General features: G+C 49.0%; 9 protein-coding genes across 9 annotated transcripts; 5 read left to right on the forward strand and 4 right to left on the reverse strand.

Annotated features, from left to right (window-relative positions):
• Nucleotides 1–827: 827 nt before the first annotated feature.
• N7457_006348 (carotenoid oxygenase family protein) lies at nucleotides 828–2,572 on the reverse strand (the record flags this gene model as incomplete). The annotated part of the gene is made up of 5 exons (XM_057177392.1): nucleotides 828–1,490; nucleotides 1,553–1,690; nucleotides 1,756–2,132; nucleotides 2,194–2,317; nucleotides 2,378–2,572. 5 exons carry the CDS (start codon nucleotides 2,570–2,572, stop codon nucleotides 828–830), a joined length of 1,497 nt encoding a protein of 498 aa, XP_057031694.1.
• A 489-nt stretch (nucleotides 2,573–3,061) lies between these two features.
• N7457_006349 (cytochrome P450) lies at nucleotides 3,062–4,731 on the forward strand (the record flags this gene model as incomplete). Its single annotated transcript, XM_057177393.1, has 5 exons — nucleotides 3,062–3,254; nucleotides 3,308–3,747; nucleotides 3,800–4,300; nucleotides 4,362–4,528; nucleotides 4,578–4,731. 5 exons carry the CDS (start codon nucleotides 3,062–3,064, stop codon nucleotides 4,729–4,731), a joined length of 1,455 nt encoding a protein of 484 aa, XP_057031695.1.
• A 360-nt stretch (nucleotides 4,732–5,091) lies between these two features.
• Nucleotides 5,092–7,776, forward strand: N7457_006350 (Zn(II)2Cys6 transcription factor; the record flags this gene model as incomplete). Its single annotated transcript, XM_057177394.1, has 10 exons — nucleotides 5,092–5,211; nucleotides 5,269–5,378; nucleotides 5,430–5,668; nucleotides 5,727–6,233; nucleotides 6,284–6,454; nucleotides 6,598–6,658; nucleotides 6,707–7,179; nucleotides 7,235–7,444; nucleotides 7,507–7,667; nucleotides 7,738–7,776. 10 exons carry the CDS (start codon nucleotides 5,092–5,094, stop codon nucleotides 7,774–7,776), a joined length of 2,091 nt encoding a protein of 696 aa, XP_057031696.1.
• Nucleotides 7,777–8,674: 898 nt separating this feature from the next.
• N7457_006351 (uncharacterized protein) lies at nucleotides 8,675–9,478 on the reverse strand (the record flags this gene model as incomplete). The annotated part of the gene is made up of 3 exons (XM_057177395.1): nucleotides 8,675–8,764; nucleotides 8,828–9,225; nucleotides 9,367–9,478. 3 exons carry the CDS (start codon nucleotides 9,476–9,478, stop codon nucleotides 8,675–8,677), a joined length of 600 nt encoding a protein of 199 aa, XP_057031697.1.
• Nucleotides 9,479–9,982: 504 nt separating this feature from the next.
• On the reverse strand, nucleotides 9,983–10,870 carry N7457_006352 (OPA3 family protein; the record flags this gene model as incomplete). The annotated part of the gene is made up of 2 exons (XM_057177396.1): nucleotides 9,983–10,756; nucleotides 10,811–10,870. The coding sequence occupies 2 exons, from the start codon at nucleotides 10,868–10,870 to the stop codon at nucleotides 9,983–9,985; spliced, it is 834 nt and encodes a 277-aa protein (XP_057031698.1).
• Nucleotides 10,871–12,196: 1,326 nt separating this feature from the next.
• On the forward strand, nucleotides 12,197–14,044 carry N7457_006353 (uncharacterized protein; the record flags this gene model as incomplete). The annotated part of the gene is made up of 4 exons (XM_057177397.1): nucleotides 12,197–12,421; nucleotides 12,470–13,643; nucleotides 13,700–13,811; nucleotides 13,867–14,044. 4 exons carry the CDS (start codon nucleotides 12,197–12,199, stop codon nucleotides 14,042–14,044), a joined length of 1,689 nt encoding a protein of 562 aa, XP_057031699.1.
• Nucleotides 14,045–14,713: 669 nt separating this feature from the next.
• Nucleotides 14,714–15,735, forward strand: N7457_006354 (aromatic alcohol reductase; the record flags this gene model as incomplete). The annotated part of the gene is made up of 3 exons (XM_057177398.1): nucleotides 14,714–14,749; nucleotides 14,799–15,049; nucleotides 15,117–15,735. The coding sequence occupies 3 exons, from the start codon at nucleotides 14,714–14,716 to the stop codon at nucleotides 15,733–15,735; spliced, it is 906 nt and encodes a 301-aa protein (XP_057031700.1).
• Nucleotides 15,736–16,216: 481 nt separating this feature from the next.
• N7457_006355 (uncharacterized protein) lies at nucleotides 16,217–17,389 on the reverse strand (the record flags this gene model as incomplete). The annotated part of the gene is made up of 1 exon (XM_057177399.1): nucleotides 16,217–17,389. One exon carries the CDS (start codon nucleotides 17,387–17,389, stop codon nucleotides 16,217–16,219), a length of 1,173 nt encoding a protein of 390 aa, XP_057031701.1.
• An 821-nt stretch (nucleotides 17,390–18,210) lies between these two features.
• On the forward strand, nucleotides 18,211–21,751 carry N7457_006356 (CDC5/polo family serine/threonine-protein kinase; the record flags this gene model as incomplete). Its single annotated transcript, XM_057177400.1, has 3 exons — nucleotides 18,211–18,525; nucleotides 18,580–19,022; nucleotides 19,081–21,751. 3 exons carry the CDS (start codon nucleotides 18,211–18,213, stop codon nucleotides 21,749–21,751), a joined length of 3,429 nt encoding a protein of 1,142 aa, XP_057031702.1.
• Between the last annotated feature and the right edge of the window lie 686 nt (nucleotides 21,752–22,437).

The following is a 22,437-nucleotide window of genomic DNA, read 5'->3' on the forward strand; positions in this document are numbered from 1 at the left end:
ACTGAGACTGAGACTCCGGGGAATGGAGTAAAAAGCGGGGAAGATCCAGATCAACGTCATATACGGAATATTGAGCATAGTGCTGCCTTGGCTGCGAATGTGTATAGCGGGCTCCTTTGAACAAATTAGTTATTTACAATGCACTGAGTAAAGCTGTAGCAAAGGTGGTCTAGAATCAGGCATGATGCGGGTATTTTGATCAAGCAATGCATCTTTCAATTGAAACTGAACAGAGGCCGCTATATATCATCGCATAACCGAACATCTTCGGAACCACTCCGGACCGCAGGGCTCTTTTTTGTGTGACTAAACACAAAGGGATGACAGGACAGCTGTAAAGAGCAATGAAAGGCAAGAGAGTAGGTATCCCTGGTGGAGGGAAAATAAATAACGAAAAATGACAGCGGCCGGGAACGACGAACAGACCTTCGAATCGCAAAAAAGGATGCGTTACCCTTTGCCGTCAATCTACCAGGTAGACTGACGCCAAAGGGCAACGAGAAATTAGATTCAATTCTTATATTTAAGGGATCAAATGTGAAATCTCAGACAAAAAGATCCGATATTGCGAACACTGATGCCCTATGATTTACGCCATAGCACACATGGCTATCAGCATTCACGTTTCCATAACCTCTTACACATCCTACTACCTTTCGTCACAGTGATGGAGGTCCTACAGGTGATTGACTCATCCACACAAAAAATCAGAAATACGAATTTGAAGCCAGTAAGTATTCAATCGACGTCACTTAGTATGATAACTATAATTTCTCAGATTATACTAATAGAATATGATAGGTCCATGTTGCATCCCAAGTTATCCCTTATACTTTAGCCTCCAGCTCATCGGCATCAACCCAGTTACCATGCAAACCATGTCTCAACCGAAGCGGCAACAGAATAACAGCCTTGGCCTTTGTGAACTCCTTAGTATCCAGCAAGTGCACCTCACTGCACATGGAAACATAGTTATTCACCAACGCCATGACATATCCATCGCCCTCAACGGTAGATCCGCGTCGGGGAATGAAAATCGGTTCTTGCACCATATGCGTCTTTCCAGGGAGATATGTCTCTGTCACACCAGTTTCAATGTTCAAGTGTGCGAGAGAGTTGTACAGCGGGTGGCCGCCGCCCAGCTGGGGCATAATGGTGGGGAAGTCAGTTCCCAGGGCCGGATTCATTAGATCGAAGAAGCAGTGCTTGTATGACTGGGTGGCGAAGCGGTCGTCAATGCGGTAGAATTCTGAGTTGTCGCTTTGGAGGACCTCCAAGTTCTTCAGGTCTAGGTCATCGGACTTGGGGTCGATTGTGAATCGGGTGAGCTGCGAGCTGATGGAGCTGGGCTCGGGGGAGTTGCCTTGCGCATCGGGCCACCAGAAGAACACGTTCTTCTCGCTCAGGGCGAGGTCGAGAAGGATATTACCGGAGTCGTCTTCATACGCATTGGATACGTGACCGGGGAAGGAGTTTTGGTAGCGGAACCACTGTATGAGGTGAGGAATCATTAGATGCTGGAAGATGGATGATAGAGGGATAAGGTACATACCTTGATATCAAATGGTTTTGCGCCGCGTCTTGGAAGGACTCCAATGTAGAATGGAGTTTCGGGGCTCCATTGCCAGTGTTCACCACCCTGCTTCATTCTTTCAATATCACAGAGTTGGGGAATGATAGGAAAGAGGACCTAAAATAGGAAGAGAGAAGAATGTCAGACAGGTTCTGTTGGCAACACAATACACAGCAACTTACCCAGTTCTCTGTCACAGCGAAATCGTGAATCATAGCTACAACAGGAGCAGACAACCAAACAGTCTCCAGGAACTTTCCATCCGCACCAATGCGGTAGTAGCAGACATCAGGAGTTCCATCGCCCTTGGCTTCATATCCGAAGCAAAGCATCTCTCCGGTCTTGGGATCAAACTTGGGGTGTGCGGTGAATGTCAAACTGGGCAGCTGGCCATCGAAGTCGTACAGACCGCTTGTCTCGAGGGTGTGAGGATCCAATGCATATGGGGGGGCATCTTCCTTGAGAGCCAACAATTTGCCGTTGAAGTGAACGACGTTTGTGTTAGCTGTGGTGCGGATCTTGAAATCCACGGCATCAGTGAACTTGTTGCGATATTTGCCTATCGGATAAACATAGTCAGTTGATGCACTCTGGACTTCTGAACAAACGAAACAGCCTACCAAGCAATGCCCGTTGAGCCTCTCGCTCTCGGACAAACTTCTCCGTTCGGACATAGCGCTGCTTGAAGGAGACTTGGCCGTTCTTGATCTTGAAGGCGCTGATGCTGCCATCGCCATTGAACCACTGTTGCTACATCAGCTATCTTGTCATCTCCAAGTGTATTCTCCGCATCCGCCGTCTTACCGGGTCATCTTCGATGAAAGGTGAGAATTGGGGATCCGGCATCACGCGGTAGAATGTGCCATCAATGTCCTTTGGGATGTCGCCATAGACCTCCAGGTTCAAAACTTCGCCCTCTACTCGGCATGGCTTCATGAACCCCGAGAATTGAGGGCGGTTGGGGAAGTCCTTCCGGGGCTCCTGAGATAGAACAGACATTGTGATTGTTCGGAGTGAGAAAGCACCGTGTTCAGCGAAGAGGATTCTCAAACAAGTTAGGCGACGATAGTCCAGGCAAGACCCAACTTTTTATTTGATCGTCGCCGGCCTCAAATATGGTGAGGGGAGCTGCTCCATCCCTGTGGGTCCATATCTTGTTCCTCGGCGACACGACGGGGAAGCAACTTGTCTACCCCCGGTATCCCCGGCGAAGACACCAACTCTTCGGAATATCCACTCGCTCAACTTCCGCTTACGTTTCACTTGGTGGAATCTGTCCAGAGAAACCCTTGGAACGCTGGCGATCATTTCGCTTGGGTATAACTCATTTCCCAAGGTTCGATCGTGCCGGGTAGCTTAACCCCGGGTTTCCGGGGCTTAGTGCTGGTGGATACGAGGCAAATAAATGAAAGCTTTGCCTATATGACAAGAAATCTACTGAGATACGGGGTAGGATAAGAATTTATCAACCCATTCCAGTCTATCACTATGTCCTATCTGGCGTATGGAGCCATTGTAGTGCTGTTGTGGCTCGTTGGAAGTACCGTGTACAATGTATTCTTCCACCCTCTGAAGGCCATCCCAGGCCCTTTTATGGCCAAGATAACTCGATGGTGGATTTTTACACTCGAGATGAGAGGAAATCCTCATGTCGAAATACTTGACTTGCACCGAAAATACGGTAAGTCCTTACAACTGAAATACTACTACCGAGTATCTATTAACACAGAATAGGACCGTTCTTAAGGATCTCACCCAACGAAGTCTCATTCAACGACGTGGAAGCCTCCAGCATTGTTTATGCACAAACATCGAAATTTGAAAAGTCCTATTACTTCTATCGCGCGTTCGAAGATCAGGCTCCCAATCTCTTCACTATCCGCGACCGTCAAGAGCACGCCCAGGACAAGAGTCTCATTTCCCATGCATTCTCCAGGGCGAATATTATTCAACATGAAGGGTCAATCTACGAGAAGGGTTATTTGTTGATGGATCGGTTTACAAAAAGTGCAAAGAACGGACAAATCATTCCACTTTTCCCAGCATTCCGTTGCATGACCTTGGATACTATCTCCGAGTTCGCATTTGGAAAGTCTACTGGAGCACTCAATTTGGATAATTATAAGTCTGCCATATTTGAAGCCATCGATAAGGCGACTCACTCCGTGCCATTCGTGAGTATCGTCTTCCCATCTATCAAGCAACAAGAGACACTAACAAACCCAGTTTCAACATTTCCCCTTTCTCCGAGAGCTACTCCGATGGGCGAGCTACTACAACCTCAGCGCTGTCCCGAATGGATTTCTAGAGCTAGGACAGAGAGCCGAGTCCGGGTTCCAGCATATGCATACCAGCGACACTTGGACGATGTTCAAGAACATGATGTCATCCGCCGAAAAGAAGTCCCGGGAATTGACTAAAGAGCACTTGATCTCTGAAGCTATTGTGATGTTTGTGGCCGGAACGGACACAACTGCAGCAGCGCTCGCAGTTACTTTGCACCATCTCCTTCAAGACCCGAAGACATACCAGAGACTTCAGGACGAAGTACGGACTGTCATGCCTACACTTGATTCTCGACCGACCGTGCCCGAACTGGATGCCTTGCCGTTCCTCAATGCGTGCGTCAAAGAAGGTCTCCGGGTATCCTGTCCCAGCCGAACCCGACTTCCTCGGACGGTCCCTGCCAATGGATGGAGCTTCAAAGGACATTATTTCCCAGCCGGAGTAAGTTTGATCCATGTATTCTGCTTCGCTAATGACCGGGACTGTGACTGACGATTTGCAGACAATCGTGAGCACTACGCCTTTATATGCCCTCCACGATGAGGTCATGTTCCCTTCTCCCAGCACCTTCAACCCAGCACGATGGTTGGTAGACGAGGATCAGAAGCGAGAGATGTCGACCTATTTCCATCCTTTCTCGAGAGGAACACGACAATGTGTTGGACAAAAGTAGGGATCCCTTCCACCATGGTGAAATCCTGGTACTGATAATATACAGTTTATCACTCATTGAGCAGAAAATCGTGCTATCGATGTTTGTTCGCCGCTTCAACCCCCGAGAAGTTATGAGGAAGACGATCAATGTACAGGAAGGCATTACTATAGCACTTGACGATAATGTTGATGTTCGACTTGGCTTGGCGACTGAATGATCGGACATTAATCTACGTGGGGGGCAGATAGGCGCACACACCTAAAACATATGTACGGGGTACCCCATATATAATCGGAAGGCTCCGAACACCGAACACCAAATCAAATCAGTTTATTTGTAAAAGCCCCCTCGAGCTAGCTTTTTCCTCCAAAAAGACCTAAAACACCAGCAATGAAAAGACAGGGAAAAGGGGCAAATGTCCGCTTCACGAGACTCTCCAATTCCCCAGTTTTCACAGCCGAGAGCCTCCGCTGATTGGTCGACGTGGATCCCCCGGGTCTTTCACTAGCGCAACTCCCGAAGTCGCATATTACTCTGGGGCTCCCTCCATTCTCACAGTTCGTCCGACAATAATCTCATGGATCAATCTCCGAACCCCTTATTGGACGATTCCGATCGCGTCCGATCCAAGCAACAGGGTCGGAAGCGGAAGAGAGTATCAGTGGCATGTCGGTCATGTCGCGTCCGCAAGTCTCGTGTATGTGATATTATTGTGATCTGCTAGAGTTGATGTCTAAGTGTTCCGGTATCACAGTGCGACGGTGCGATACCGTGCTCATCATGTGAAGATATGGAGACGGAGTGTCGATATGAACAGCCGTACAGTCAGCCTGTGGCAATCACTAACCCCAGCAGCTCTGAGCGGTGGGTGGAATCTGCTGAACATGTGAACACTATCTAATGTTATTGGAATAGACAAGATGAGAGTCAGCTTGAGCAGCGATTGCAGGCAATAGAAAAAAGACTGCGGCTATCCGGGCTGGACAAGGCCTTCGATAGCCCGGAAACGAACATGGCGGCCTCTCCCGCTATGCCGGAGAGCCAGGACCCGCAGCACAGTCCTGGGATGAAGGGCCCATTGGATCAAGACGATGAAGTCGATGGCATGGGCTCTGTGGCACTCAAAGATGGAGCCGATGAAGACGAATATTTCGGTACAGTTCAATTTATCGCTGCAAACCATTTGATAGCACGGGATCTAATCATTGATAGGCGCTTCGTCCAATGTGGCCTTCCTGCGCTTTATTATTCATGCTGTCGGTGCCAACTCGGCAGAAAACTTACCTCCCTCAACCATAGATTCTTCCAGTGGGCTTCGGCCGCCGAGTGATGACCATTTCGATGCGTTCTTGAGAAGACCATCGGGTGTCAGCAGTGAAATTGAGGGTCAGGGCAGAACTCGCGTGAATGCGTTTGGGCTTCCCGCTGAAATGGAATCCGACGCCTTATTGCATTTGTTTTTCACCACAGTCAATCTAATGATCCCCTGCATTCACGAGTGCTCATTTCGAGACACGTACAGGAAGTTGCACACTGATGGGATCCGGAGTGTGCGGAGATCCTGGCTCGCGACCTTGAATGTCGTGTTTGCTCTCGCCACAAATGTCATGACGGCAACTTCGCCGAATATTGAACGAGCCACGAGGGCCAGTATGTATTTTGAGCGGGCCATGGAATTGGTCAAATCGGATATTCTAGGGCGTCTTTCATTGGAAATGGGTATGGCATATTCGTGATAGTTTGCGTTCCAACATTACTGACATGCTTAGTGCAATTGTTTCTTTTGATGGAGGCATACCTCGAAGGAACTACCTCTTCTTCACTTGCCTGGACACTACATGGCCTGGCTGTCAAAGGGCATACCAACTTGGACTCCATGTTATGGACTCGAAGAGCCTCTCGCCAACCGATCGAGAAGTCCGAAGGAGATCATGGTATTGGTGCGTTATGAATGATCGGTATGTGTCCATTACTTCCTAAATCCGAACCCCTACTAATAGACTCAGATTTCTGAGCGTGACTTACGGTCGCCCTCCCTTAATCCCTTTATCCCATGTGAGATTCGAGCCCAGCTCGTTTCTAGCATTCAGCAATGTCCCAAGTGGTATCACCATATCCAGCCTGGCATATTTCGATTCCTTGATGTGAGATGCTCTCAGTATAAACTATAACATTACCTAACTTCAATCTAGATCCGTCACTCACATCATGGGCGATGCCCTAGAACGCCTCTATGACCAAAACCTCGGTCTCCGCACCCGTCTCCCCATGAGCGAAAGCCTCAACCAGATCTCCAAACTTCGCTGGGAACTAGCCCAATGGCAGGATCGTCTCCCATCCTGTTTACGAATCATAACCTCCCAGGACACGCTGGACGATGTCCCACTGACAGTCGGAACCACCAGACTCCGCGTCCTCCTTTCTCTCCGCTTCCTCGGAGCAAGAATCCTCATTCTCCGACCGGTTCTCAGTCAATTCCTGGATTTGCCAGGCATGACAACCTCAAACGAATATCAATCTGAATGGCTCCGGAATTCCGGCGCCGTCTTACTAGCAGATCTAGTCCGCACTTGCGGCGATGTCCTGCAAATCAGTAAGAATATCCTAGCTGGTTCTAGGAACGATCAGAACTTGCTCGGTGCTTGGTGGTTCTCTTGTTATTATAGTAAGCAACTCCCGTCTTATTCATTGCTTGTGATTGAGACTAACAAAGGTCGCAGCGTTCAACTCCTCGCTCGCAGTCCTAGGAATCCTCCTGATAAAACGAATCCCAGCTTATTCAGGCCAACTATCCACATTCTCCATCGCCGAGCTACGCGGCCTCCTCGAAACAGCAATGGAAATTCTCCGCGGACTAAACAAAGGCAGTGAAACCGTCATGCGGTGTCGGGATACTCTAACAAGACTTATCACTGCATTTGATTTCGACGGTAAGCGATTATCCAACCCTTACACCAATCTCAAATCACTGATCGATTCGCAACGAATATAGCAGGATTCGCACCAGCATCGTTCTCTCTGTCTCCATCTAGTGCTTGGGCATGGCAACTTGTGAATCCGGGGTTGTTTAGCTCGGAGGCATCGTTAAGTCTTGCTCCGGGGACTGTCGATGTTACGCCGAACTCTCAGTTGCCGATATCGACGGATCTGGAGGTGCGTGCGGAGCATGAGATGTTCCATTTTTCTGGATGATTTGGCTTGTTTTTATCATCTAAATGTATAGTCGGACATGGCAGGCGAGATTCGTTTAGGGCGCGGATGATAGAACTCGGGTGTATCGGTTTTACATACTTCATGGGTCATCGAGTGAGCCCACTCTTGCTGGGACTGAGTAGACAGAGTCTTCGACCATTTCCCTTTACTGGGATGTCCATAACATGGATCTACCTTATAAGTGCGTGGCATATGGTATGGGAAACCATTTCCCGGGGTGTTGGAGTTTCAAGCGAGTCTAAGACGATTTGAGGGGTCTCTTTTATGACCAACCGCTGAATTTAATCTTGGAATGCCTTTGCGTTTGAACCCTGGACATGTCCGCTAGTCCATAACCTTCGCTCAGTACACGCACTGGGTTGTACAATTGCGGCGTTTGATGGGAAGAAAGATAGTTAGAATACACTTTGCCACATACGATGTATCCCTCTTGGAGAAACACCAGGCGGTTTGTTTCCTCTCTGTCCGAGATTTCCGAGACCATGCATTAATTCAGTCCTTTTTATTAAATCAATTGCATCCATATATAGTAGTCAGACAGTTATCGTAAAAGAAAGATATAGGGGAGACTTCTCTGAAAACTCTGGGATGATAGGTGAAATCCAGACGATAGGTGGTATCTATAAAAGCCATTTGATATCGATGCATGGAATCCACGATTAAAATGATAACTTGGGGAACAGTGATCACAATTAACAGATGTATAACAGTCCGTTCACGACGAAGGTCAACCTGTCTGCATTTCAATGCATTTCCACGATGGAAACGGTGTTGACCCAGCACAATAAACATATGCCGCATATCAAGAGCAACACAAAGGATCCATACCTCCTGGTCCTTCCCTAGAATGTGATCATGTTCTATCCACTTCAAGCCACCTAGCTCAAGAGAATGCCCGCCCTCTCCCGAAAACGCCACTCGGCTCAGGAATTCGCTGGCTTCGGAAATCATTGTTTGTCTTTGATAGTGGAAACAAACGGCGAAGGTCCAGGCGTATCAAACAGCAACGGCTTGCCGCCAGCGATCTTGACTGTGGTCTAGTTATTGATAGATAAGTCAACGACCAACCGAAAGCAGATAGATCTAGGGCTATATTTTACCGGATTCGCACGCGAAATACCCTTCATGTAAGCGCTAATGCAATCGAGAAGATAAGAAGGATCGGAAACGACAAGAACCTGAGGTGGCTCGGCAAAGCCCATTGACAGATAATGATGAAGTGCCCCAAGAGACTGCACTGCATTGATCTGTTCATTGCCCAGGACTGCTGTATCCATCAAGTAGATAATTACTCCGAGCGAGCTTCTATTTGCTTCTGTAAACTTCCGGATTGTGACTGCAGTCTGGTGCCTATTGTGAACATCCAGTCGAGTAGGAGTTAGCAGCAGAGCATTGCGCTTCAGGAGATGGGTGTGATTGTGGGTGTCGAAGGCCTGTAGCATCTGCCTCTCATAAACAAGTTCGATGCTGAAATCAGCATTCCAGGCATCCCACGGGGCTTGAAGCTGGGTTAGGGTTTGAGTGCTTTGTTACGGATTCAAGAGGACTAACAATTGAAGTTTGTTTTTTGTGAATGTTGGGGCACCGCTAGGCGATAAAGTAAGCTCCAGATTTGGATGAATAAATGGGAGATATGTACCTCCTTTGAAGGAGCCTAGGGTGGTGAGAGTGGGAGCTAGTCTAGCCCATTCATCGCGCTTCCGAAGCTCCGGGTTGTATTCCACCCGAAGGCCGAGCAGTGGCGGCATCATTGCTTCGCTGGGTGTGGATTTGAATGACGGCGATGGAGTGATGGCAGTACCATGAGGGGAAAGGGTGGATATCGAGGGGAAGAGAACCGAGGTGTCAAGTGGGCTCCTGAGGGAGCGAGCCGTGGGAGACGACTTATCAGAAGGTTGAGACGTGGTCGACATAGTAAAGAGAGTGACAGGACAACCCAGCTTCAGAAAAGATGGAATGGCAACATAAAGGTAAGAAGCTGATGACGTTGAAAGGAAGATGAATGTCGGGAGAGGATGAAGATTGGGTGGTTCTATGGATGTGTGTATATGTACATTTCAGGGAAGGAGCGGAGATGGTATCTACAAATATCCAAACAAATGGATCTCCCCTCAAAGCCCCTGCTCTCGAAAACAGAACTCCTTGTCTTTCCAATGAGTATCGGGGTATCTTGACTGAACAAAATAAAAGCAAATGCACTCCCAACCTTCTATAATAGGATATCTCTGGCTTTAATGGAACCAATCAGATAGCGCTCACGAGCTTTTTGACGCATGCAACGAAAGCTTGTTCACTGGGGCAGCAGACCCATCCGACTTTGGGTTTGCTTTTTCTGCTGCGGGCTGGGTACTAGCCGTAGGCTCAGATGAGGTCTCGGCACTTTGACCAAATGAGATGTACGAGGAAATGCGGGAGAGCCATCCCTGTGCAACTTCTTCGGTATCCAACTCTGGGGCCTGTTCATAGATCTCACGGGAAAGAATCCTCTGCGAGGGCAACTTGGGCAAGTCGCCGTGCTTCGCTCTTAACTGAAGGACCTCTTTCTCCAGGGCAACTAGAGCAACCCGTGCTGCCAGTTCTGACTGTTCCAACTCCGCAAGTCTTCCCTCCACGCCTTCCCGACGCGTGCTTTCCTTGTTTCGTGACCGCCAGGATTCGAAGAGGATCAGGCTGCCGGCAACGAGGAAAAGAAAGGACTCAGAGATAAAGTTGGCGCCTGACTCGATGGCCTTGGATTCGGATAGAGGACGGATACGGATGTGATGAGGCTTGGCTGCTTCTTCTGCGGCCGCCTTGGCCTTAGCTTCTGCTTCTTCGGCAGCTCTTGTGTCAGCGGCGGTTAGAACGGTAGGCATTGATGGTTTATGTTTCCGGACTTCGGCTTCGGCTGCAGCTTGTCGTTGGGAGGCGGCAGTGTCGCGAAGAGATCCTAACCGGAGACGCATATCGAATCGGTGAAGGGCCTGGGCCATGGAGACACAGATCCTGCGAAACCGCTCATGTTCACGAGCCTGGGCTTTAATTTGAGACTGTCCAGGTCAGCTTACGTGTTGGGCAGAATCGCGCTTGGGGCGAGATCTTACGGCAATGGGCTTGGACAGAGTCCTGATTGCCAGAGAAGAGAGCTTTAGTGTTAGCGACATGGTTGAGGACCGAAGCGAGTATGCACAAAGCTAGAGTCACTTTCTTACCTCCGCGGATGTGATATCGGGCGGTGAAGCCCGGGCCCATGTTAGATGACTCAGCACCATCGGCGACCTCGGCCCGGGTGGGTCTGGCGAAAGCTTGAAACACCCTTCGTAACAACCTTAAATTCTCGAGTCCATACAAAGACCATATAAAATGTCGCGGGATAAGCGCAGATTTACATGCCTCCGGGCCTCAAACGAATCCAGCCGGAAGGGAGTCGACGGGAACGCAGCCAGCGAGAAGTCTCGAGGGTGAAACCTCATCAGGCTCTTAAGAAAACTAACTAGAGCTCACGATTGAAGCCATGTGAAAGACGCGTCTCAACAACCACAAACGCTCGGGAACCGACAAAAAACGACAAAACTGTCGCGAAATAGCCACGTCCTCACATGCTTCGATTAAAACGGAGCCAATGAGAGGTCTCCAAGGTGGGAAGTCCATCAGAGCTCCTGAAGAAAACCAATGATAGGGGGTGATTCAAGTCATACGGAAGACGCGTCTCGAACCTCTTAAATTGACTCCAGAACAAGAAGCCTATACACTATCACGAGACAATGACATCTCCACAAGCTTCAACATAGAAGCTATGTACCCAGCAGGGAGGGAGCCTATCAGGCACCATAATTGATACAATGGAAATGACATTTCTCCATTGAGGAAACTGCCCACAGCCAATATGCAATATTATCCCCCGTATTGCACTCAGATAAGCTCTGTCGCTCTCTCTTTGTTGGACTAGATGCATCAAAATACGCAATTGGGTTACTCATGTCGTATACGCTTACGGTGTATATCTTGAAGTTGATCCGTCCATGTTCACTATCATAATCTCGACAAGGAGAGACTTATATAGTGACGACCTCTTTCAACCAATGGCGAATTGCTATATATACATGGCTGAAAGATTACATGGCGGCCGATCAGCTTGGTGTGTCAAAGCCAAGAAAGCGACCGGGCACTTCGGAGATCTCCGAGTGCTCGTGCATATTCAAGGTTGCACATGATGTTATCTTCAATATGAATTTGTGATATTGCTTTTACGATGTACTTCCATCCCTAGCAACCGTGAGCCAATCACCTCGTGTTATTATTTACCCCTCGGCCCCTAACATCAGGCGTTGATTCCTCCATATAATCTCTGGTCTTAACCCAATTAAGCAAAAATAGCCTTTCCTCATCGGCCACTCAAATGGTGTGATCAATCTGCTTACTTCCTCGGCGCCCCAATGCCCTTTTCTTCTCTCTTTCTTGGCTTGAAAAGCTTTTGATCCTACAGCGCCATGGCAGGGATACTTGAGGACCAAGAACGCTCGACTAAAACGGGAGGTCGGTACATCATACAAGATGTGGAGGATGTAGAAGATCAGCATCACATCCCACATTCGGGTCCCTCCAACGCCGTGATCCCCGACGATGGACACATCGTTACCCAGTATGAACGCGAAAGCTTGATCCGAGGCCTGGGACAACGTCATATCCAGATGATTGCCATCGCGGGCGCAATTGTATGTCACTCGCCGCGGAAACAACGACCTCTCATTAAACTATCATAGGGCACAGGTCTTTTCCTCGGTTTAGGTGGCTCAATAGCCGCAGGTGGTCCGCTCGGTGCATTACTAGGTTACATGTTCATCGGCCTGGTCGTCTGTAGCATTCAATTTGCACTTGGGGAAGTCTCAGCCCTACTTCCAGTCACCGGATCTTTCGTGCGACATACAGAAATTCTGATCGATCCCGCCCTTGCATTTGCAGTCGGCTGGAATGTTGTCTATGGATGCTTTATCAGCGTTCCCAGTGAGATCTCCGCTAGTGTTGTTCTGATTCAATACTGGACCGATATCAGTGCCGCATTATGGGTGACTCTTCTAATCGTGTTGTCCGTGGTTGTCGCAATATCCTTCATTCGCGTCTATGGTGAAATCGAATTCATCTTCGCCATTCTCAAGATTCTGTTGGTCGTTTTCGTGGTCATTTTGGGCCTCGTCATTGATCTTGGAGGTGTGCCGGGTGTACCACGACGGGGCTTCGATTACTGGAAAGATCCCGGTCCGTTTGTCGAATACATTGCGACTGGGTCTCTCGGTCGATTTCTCGGCTTCTGGGCTGTGATGACCAATGCAGTCTACTCATTTGCCGGTGTCGAATCTTTGGCCATGGCCGCTGCTGAAACAAGGAACCCGCGGCAAAATATCCCAAAGGCCTGTAAGAGAGTGTTTGCGCGTGTTTCTATCTTCTATCTTGCCGCAGTTTTGGTGGTTGGCATGTTGGTTTCTAGCAGTGATAAACGTCTCGGTACGGATTCTGGCACAGCCGCTACAAGTCCTTTTGTTATCGCTGCTGGCGATGCGGGAATCAAAGCTATCCCTTCTGTTGTGAATGCTGTTTGCTTGACCTCTGCATGGTCTGCGTCAAACCAGAGCATCTTGGCAGGAACAAGAACATTATATGGTCTTGCGATCAAGGGCCATGCCCCGAAGGTTTTCTTGCGGACCACCAAATGGGGAGTGCCGTATATGTGCGTGCTATTGCAGGTTTCCTTCTCTCTCCTAGCATACATGTGCGTTTCCAATAATGCCATGAATGTCTTTTGGTGGTTCGTTGATTTGACTGCGGCTGGCACCTTGGTCTCTTGGATTATCATCGCACTGAACCATATTCGTCTATTGCAAGCTCTGGATAATCAGGGCATCTCACCTACGGAGCTGCCATGGCATAACCGTATCACCAGTATGTGCCACAGTCTTATGCTTATAGAAAATGACCTTGATGCTAAACTCACGCAGGATGTACCAGCTGGTTTGCTTTGGTTTCCTGTGTCGTCATACTCCTCACTGGAGGCTTTACGGTTTTCACAACTGGAAACTGGGATCCCGCCAAGTTTGTCTCATCATATCTGTAAGTGATCATCTATGACGCGGCTTCAAGATTTGCCTACTGACCGTCGTCTAAGGGATATCCCACTCGTTCTCTTTGCATATGGAGGCTACAAGTTGATCCGCCGGACAAGGATTCTTCCTCTAGTCATGGTACCGGTTCAGCAGGCAATAGAAGAAGCTAATAATGATCCAGATAACGTGCCGATCAAGAAGGATACCTTCTGGGCGAAGATGAACATCCTTTGGGGCTGAAATGTGACCTCCTTGGCTTCGAAAGGGTATAATATACTTCGTTATCCACGCCGCCTGGATTCATGAGAACGCTGTGGATTATAATATTCCCAGCAATGCAGATGTCTTAGATCTCAACCCTGCGCTAGGGCATACAATCTCCTATGCAGCCGTTAACGTGCTCTTTTCAGCCGAATAGGGAAGAACAAATTTAATAAACATTCCACCTTGCAATATATTGGGTGAAAATATACTATTCCCGAGTCCCCCATGTTCCATAAGGTATATAATTTGGTTTTTCTAGCTTCATTATAGCATCATATGGGCATACGTAGGCCCTACACCACAGCGCCAAGTAACGGTAAATCGCGGGCCGAGAATTGCTTGGCTAGCTTCAAGGCCGGTTTTGCCATCAAATTATATCCATTCAGGTATACATGGATGTTTTTCTTGAGATGGAATAAGAGCAAATCCTAAAATTGGGTTTGGCGCCGGGCGCGAACCTTGCTTGTCAAGCCCTAATTTCCGTGAATTCCGTCATAGGATCCCAGTCAACCTTAGCCCCTCACCAGATTGGCGTAAGCAGAGTGTTAAATAACTTGAAAGAACCAGATCTTACAGCCATAATTTCCTTTTTTCCTTCCAGAAACCCCTCGTCGTCGTACGGCATAGAGATCTAACAAAAGAAAAATGTCACACACAATCAAGAATGTTGCCATTGCCGGGGTAAGGGTCAAAGAAAATCATTCCATTGTCTAGGTTAACAAGCATCCAGGCTAGTGGAAATGTCGGATCTCGAGTCCTTGATGCATTGCTCGATCTCAAATTCAATGTAACGGTGCTGAGTCGGAGTGCCAAACCCTTCCCGGCCGGTGCCCGTGTGAAGGTTGTTGACTTCACTTCGGTGAAAGCGTTGACTGCTGCTGTTGCTGGACATGATGCAGTCATTGATGCTACATCCTCGCTCGAGTTTGAAACACCCCTCCGACTGATTGACGCAGCGGCCAAGGCTGGGGTTTATCGCTTGTCAGTTAACCCATCAATGATATCACAATCCATCATTGGCTAACACTCTTTTTCCACCCACTACTAGTATCACCAGCGATTTCGGACTCGATCCCGAAATACCAGCTATCCACAATATGCCTTGCTTTGAACGAAAGAAGGTTTCGTATGAAGCCGTGAAGAAAGAAGCGGCTAATAACCGCTTGACCTATACCCTGATAGCCTGCGGTGGCTTCTTCGACTGGGCTCTATCTTCCGGTTTTCTCGGTTTCAATTTCCAAGAAAAGAGCGCTTTCATCTGCGGTGATGGAAACAACGTTGTTCCCTGGACCACGTTAGCGGATGTCGGTAAAGCAACTGCGAATGTTCTTTTGCATCCACAGGAAACTCTAAACCGCCCGGTTTATGTTCACTCTGTGTACATAACCCAGAACCAACTCTTTGATATCGCAAAAGAGATCCTGGGGTATGACGGCTGGTCGGCCACGTATAATGATATGGAACCCCATTTGCAAAAGGCGTTCGAGGATATCAAGACCGGCAACGTCACTTATTCGACTATTACAACTCAAATCCAGTATTGTATGGCTGTCAAGGAGCTGACGCATCCCTGGAAACAAGATGATAATTCTCTGGCTGGATTGGAGGAATGGAGTGTGGAGAAGGTGAAAGAGCTGATTCGGACGACCGCTGCCGAAGCAGTGTGAAGTTGAAGTTGGGTTGTTTTCCACAAATTCTTTTGCCAAATCGTGAATCGTTAGTCGTATTTCGACAATGGGTATCTATAGAAATTAAGTATTAAGAGTTCCACCGAATTGCAGTTGGCTGAATGCCGAGTTACTCTACAATAACTCAAGATATATCTTTGTGCTACAGGCATGGGCTCTCACTATATTATTTGCAAAAGGCGCTAAGTACCATTGAAAAGAATAATATTGATTCGCAACGGAGCTGGCATAGGTATCTGCAAGGTAATTCCGTGACCTGGAAGCATCAAATGTAGTACGTACATGGCTTTCGTGCGGCTTCAAGACGTGGTGGGATGAGATTCAGGTAGGATCTGCATTGGATGGAAACGTTTCTAGAAATCACCGCACAACAAATTGAAAACTGTATAGACAACCGGAAAAACAAGATTTGTTCGAAATTCGGATTCATCACTCATTACATGTATTGGGCAGAGGGAGTTCATGGTTTGGGCCAGCCATCTATATTTCCAAACCAGCGCGACCGGTAGATCTCATCGCCGATGTTGATCTTACGTCGCTTGCCATTCACCACCAAACTCGTGTGAAATCCACGGAACTTAGTCCATAGAGATTGCACGTAGATGAAACTGCCGTCGGGCGCAAGATTGAAACTCTTTAGGTCCGATTGTGGCAGCTCCTCCCACTCCCCGTCACCATTGTACCCGTGGCGATCATTCGTCGTCACCTCAAATCCTTTCATATATTTTTCAGTGACATTTTCATAATGCTCGGTGAATTCTCCCTTTTCAATATCGAACGCGTGAAGACCACGATCTTCTGAGACCAAAAATTTCCGCTCGCCAGGGACAGGTACCAAATCGTGTAACCCAGCCCACCAGGGGTATCCCTTGCCCCATTCGGACTCGATAGTGTACGCCTCGGGCAGTTTATAGATATATCGATCATCTTTTCTCAGTAGACCTGTCTCCCTATCCCAGGGATACCCGATGATAGTCCCAAATGCAGGAACCGGGTCGGAGCCGTCCGCTGCAGCGTCCGTGCCGGCACCCCACAGCATCTGCCCCTGTTCATCCCAGATCAAGGCGTGGATAGCGCGCAAGCCCGTGATATTTTGGAGAATTGGAGGGTTTGCCATAAGAGAGTTTGCGGCGCTAGCATTGTAGACGAGAATACCATCCCAGGGTCGCTGCCCAGTAGTGCCCACTGCGAGGAGATCGCCCGGCAAGGGTTCCAGCGTATGCGCGTTCCACAGTACCTCGTTCCTCCTGCAGAGTGCAAACGTGATAAACTTATCGGTGGTGGGGTTTTTGGGTGTATGGTTAACGACCAGCACGAGGTCACTATAGACGGCGCCGACGCTGGTGCCGTTGTTCATATACTTGAGCTCGGTGGTATCATCGGCCTTGGCATAGAGACACTTGCGCACATCGGCGGGGAGAGATTGCGTGACGTCTTCGCGTACGAAGCTCCAACTGACATCTCCATTACGATCGTGGATTTTGATGAGGGGCGGCTCGTGATATAAACCGGTGATAATTTGGTGCCATGGTCTATTTTGGGCCTGGAGACGCTCCTGGGGTTGGATTGGAGGGATATAATACTCGGCGAAGTCGAAAAGGAGGGGAATCCATCCAAAGAACCGACCTAACATGGTGTGTAGACCGACTGGGAGTACTCCGGAGTCGTGAAGGCTTTATTTCCCCTAAGGCTCTCACTTGGGTGATGTTAAGGACATTGGGATGGAGAGGGCCAAAACCTCTGGCCCCAATTTTCACATGGCCACGCACTTTCAATTTCCAGGCTTAGAAGGTTAGCAGGTTGATCCATGTGCGGTTACTCCACACGCAGCACTGCTGTAATTGCATAGTCGGTGGGAGTTGATCAGGTTGCAAATATCTAACACATCCAATTACTTGAAGCCGTGTCAATACATCACAACGCAACTTGAACAGTATCCTGCATTTACCCTCCAGATCCAATAAGAACAGTGACTACATAAGGCACTCCAAGAATAATCAAAAATAAAAATAAAATACAAAAAGGTACCCAGTACGTCGATGGGTCCCCACGTGACCTCACGGGCCGACGGCGGTGTTTATCGATTACCGTTTTGAGCAAACTGTTATGGCCCAACTCTTTCGGCTCTCCATCCACCTCCAACCCTCGATTGAGGCGCCGTCGTTTGCGTTCTGGGCCCTGTACAGTTGTGTTTCTTTAGCGATTTGCATTTGGGTAAGCACTCCTTCTGATTTACTGTGTTCCGTTCTCGACTGAGACAGCGTCGGGTACCCGACAGTGGAGCGAATGCTGATGGCCCTTGCAGGGATACCAATCTCGTCGGAACTTATACCCTTTTACACCACCAGTTCATTGCTGTTTTTGATGAATTTTACGCCCGATACCCCTCCGCTAGATGCCCACCAATCACTGCCATTATCATAACCCGAGCTTTGACAGGACCAGTCACCAAGGATGGAGGCCCTCTCTCCGCGTTCAACGAACCAGATGATCAAACCGAAGCTGGCGATGGATCGGAAAGCTTATGAAAAGAATCTTGCCCCTCCAAGCAATCAGCAGCAAAAGCTCGCAACCTCAAAAAGCTATGCCGACCCACCGCCACCAGTAGTAACAGAGCCGGAAGATGGCGGGGAGCGATATTCAATAGGCGCATTCTTAGGGAAGGGCGGTTTTGCTGTCTGTTACGAGGGCTCATTGGCTCGCAATGGTCGCGTATATGCAATGAAGGTCGTCAAATCCCAGATGCCCCAAAGGAAGATGGAGGAGAAGGTATGTCGAGCTTTCAGATCCTACTCTTCTTACAATGCCTGATTTTTGTCGCAGTTCCGAACCGAACTCCAAATCCACTCAAAAATGCGCCATCCTTTTATCGTACAGTTCCACCGCGCGTTCGCTTTCGAATCCAGCACATACGTCGTCTTAGAGTTATGTCCGAATGGTTCGGTGATGGACATGTTTCGGAAACGGCGGTGTTTGAGCTTGCCAGAAGTGCGCCGGTTCATGATTCAACTTTGCGCGGCAGTAAAATACCTGCACAAACGCTTTGTGGCACATCGAGACTTGAAAATGGGAAACCTGTTCCTCGATCACAACATGAACATCAAGGTCGGAGATTTTGGATTGGCGGCTATGATTATGTCGGACAAGGATGCCAAGCGACGAAATACGCTTTGCGGAACGCCCAATTACATTGCCCCGGAAGTTCTGGACAAAAGCAAAGGTGGTCATACACAAAAGGTTGACATTTGGTCCCTAGGTGTGATATGGTATGAAGGCCGCGCCATCAACTTGTCTGGAGATCTTGAACTAATATTATCATCTTAGCTTTGCCATGCTCGCTGGATATTTACCTTTTCAGTCAAAAACGCAGGAGGAGGTATACAGGAAAGTGCGAAATTTGAATTATGTATGGCCCAAGGATTCGGAAAGCACCAACTACATCCCCGAGGAAGCGAAGGACCTCGTCAGTCGTTGCCTAAATCTTGTCGATGAAGAACGACCGGACCCAGACGACATTGTGGAACATCCATTTTTCAATATGTATGACGGTTGCATTCCTCGTCAGCTGGATCCTGCGTGCCGATTCAACAAGCCGCTATGGCTCAAAGACGCTGCGCCTCAAGGAGATTGTGTGGTTGGTGGCTACGGGTTGGACTCGGACGAGAAGCTTCGCGCCTATGTATATCAGGTTGATGACCCAGCTCAGCGATATCACTCATGCAAAGCGGCCTTCTACTCACTCTGCGGCGTAGGACGCAAGCCTGATGGGACTGCTCGGAAGTCGGTTGGAAGGAACTGCTCGAAGTCGGCCTTTTCTGAATGTGATGTTGAGGATTCCAGAGGTCTACGGCCAGTAATCCCCTTGTCGCCAGATTATGTTTATCGATGGCCCCATGAGATTGACGGAGACTGGTGTCTTCATGAAACGTCCCGCAAGGTAATCCGCAGTGATGAATCTATGCTTAACAGCAGCACTATGTCCCAGCGCAGTGTATCTGTTCGTCCGAACCCGATGGTAGCCTCACGCACCAATGCCGCACTTGCGGCTGCTCAACAACGCCGAATGGAGAGTCAAAATCATGCGGCGACCTTGCGTCAACAGGCCCGAGTACCTACTATCTCTCCAAGAAAAGTTACTGGAATCAACGATGCTCCTGCCTTATCCTCCAGGCCATACCGCGACATTCCACAAGCTGAGCCCAAGGGTCCTTTCCTTGCGGATGCGCCAGCTGGCGGCCTGGCAGAGCGTCCTATCCGGACACGAAGAATGGCATCTGCGTCCCAAGCAACTTCATTGCGTGCCAAGGACAGGGAAATCACGCCACAGCTAGCCAAGTCAATAAGCATGCCATCTGGCTTGACTGTAGGCAAAACACGCTCTCAGACTCGCAGATTAGCAGCCGCTGACCAGCAGTTGCCACAGTCCTCTATCCCAACTAGGGAACGGCAGCCAGCTACCAGGACCGAGGACCAGGATGTACTCGCCCGTCAAACAACTCTGCGCTCTTCATCTAGAGCAGATTTCAATGCTAGTGTCGCTCGAGTTGAGCGACGGAGAGACAACCCCATCGAGGAAATCGCTCGGTCTTCGACTCAGTCAAAGTTCGCTGAATCCAACGGACTTACCCGGTCGAACTCTAGTGGAGTTGCTCGGACTAACAGCAAGAGCTCTAGCAAGCCACGCTCTAGCTTGGGGCTGAGCCCTCTCTTCCATACAGAGGATGCCTGCAAGCTTCTCTCCAGGACTTCGTTGACTGAGGTGAATACTGACTTGCGTCTCATGTTGTCAAACCTGGCCAACCATGCACCAAGTCGGCGCAGAGGAGCTACACGAAAGCAGCCGCATGCCTATGTCATCAAATGGGTTGACTACACTAACCGTTATGGTATTGGGTACGTCCTGGATGATGGTAGCGTCGGATGTGTGTTCAAAGGAGAAAACGGGCAGCCGGCGACGAGCGTCGTGGTGCGCGATGGCGAGAGGCACATCCGCCGCAAAGCCCGTAGTGTCGAGGATGGCAAACAGGAACCAATCTACTACTCCGAGGCCGACCAGCTCGTCCCTCGTACTGGGCAACCGGTTGAGTTCTATGAAAACCGTGATGATGAGTTGCTAGGATGTCGCGGAATTCGACGAGCAATGATATCACCCTCCCTCTTCGATGTCAAAAACCCGAAAGCGATCAAAATTCGGAGTGTCTCCGGAACAGATCTTGAACGAGCCGATGCAGAGAAAATCAAGCGCATGAAGCTTGTGGATCAATTTGGCAAGTATATGATAGGAGCCCTTGGTCGCCATGGCGACGAGGGTATCTTGGATCAAGATTTGCCTCAACATAACAGTGCCCAGTTTGTCAAGTTCTATCAACGCCTGGGTAACGTCGGGATCTGGGGTTTCGGAGACGGAGCCTTCCAGTTCAACTTTCCCGACCACACGAAGCTGGTGATCTCGCCCGGTCGCACTCGCAGCTCGTCTCCTTGGATTGACTTTTACCATCTCTCCGCCTCCGCCGCTAGGTTCTTTGCTGCCAGAGGAAAGATGCACCCTGCAGGCTTCGACACTCGAGCTGTCGCATCCGATGAGGCTGCCACGTTCCTCAGCATTGCAAATGGAGACTCTGTGAATTCGACTGAAGACCGTATTCGGGAAATCCTAGACGCGAACTCTTTCATCCAGAAAATCGCATTCATCAAGGATACCCTCCGAGTTTGGATCAAGTTCGGAAAACTCGGCGGTCGTCCACCCTCCATCGACTCCTCTGAACAGTCCATGCCCGACGAGTCATATTGGCAAGGAACACAAGAGCGTTCTCAGCCTGGTAGCCCTGGAACGAAGTTTGTCTGGGTGACAGTCGGAGCACCGGATGGCGACGGACACTATCGATCTGTCATGCTCAAAGACAGCGACCGAGGGGATGGACTCAAAAGCGCTGGGATGGATTATGACAAAGAAATGGGTTTACTCAAAGACCGTCTCCGGGCCATGGGCCGTTGATTCTGCTATCTCCCTGTTATTGATCACGTTTACGATGTCACGACTATTTGCTTTTTGTGTTCGGTGTTTTGTTTTTCCCCGTGGGGGTATACGGGAAACTTCGGTGTTGATAATTCTGGTCAATGCGGCTCTGCGTTTTTTTTTTCGGACACTTGCAGCAATTTACATGCCATGCGCTATCCTGCATCGCTGTTCTCTTGTTCATGCGGGGATGATTCCCTCGCCTCGATTCCTGTAATGTTTGCGCGTAAACGTCTATTCACGAGCCCACGACTCCACGGGTTCAGAGATAGTATGTGCTTCCTTCGCTATGCATCGGTCGAGTACCGACGTTCTAATTTCCCCAACAATACCCGTGTGATGATTCTGGGGAGATATAAAGCCAGTCTTCATACCGAAAGAGCTTCTGATCCAGCATCCAGACATTTATGTTCTTCGCATGCATTTAGACGCATATCTCTTAGGATGTGTAAAATAGATGATATTCTGACTATCGGGACTAGCTACTAGAAGGGGGGAAGGTTGAGTACTCAGGCACCTATGGATGTCCTAACACACCCCTCAGGCTGGACTTAACTCCATGTAGTCTCCAAAGTCGTCAGCTCTGTTGTCCCCGCTGTACTCGGCATAGTGGATAATGTCGGGGCAGCACTGATAAAAGACTTGTACTGTGGTTATATACGAAG

The sequence above is a fragment of the Penicillium paradoxum genome (genome assembly GCF_028828445.1).
Source record: "Penicillium paradoxum strain IBT 22861 chromosome Unknown utg000005l_segment0_segment0, whole genome shotgun sequence".
In the NCBI taxonomy this organism is placed as follows: domain Eukaryota; kingdom Fungi; phylum Ascomycota; class Eurotiomycetes; order Eurotiales; family Aspergillaceae; genus Penicillium; species Penicillium paradoxum.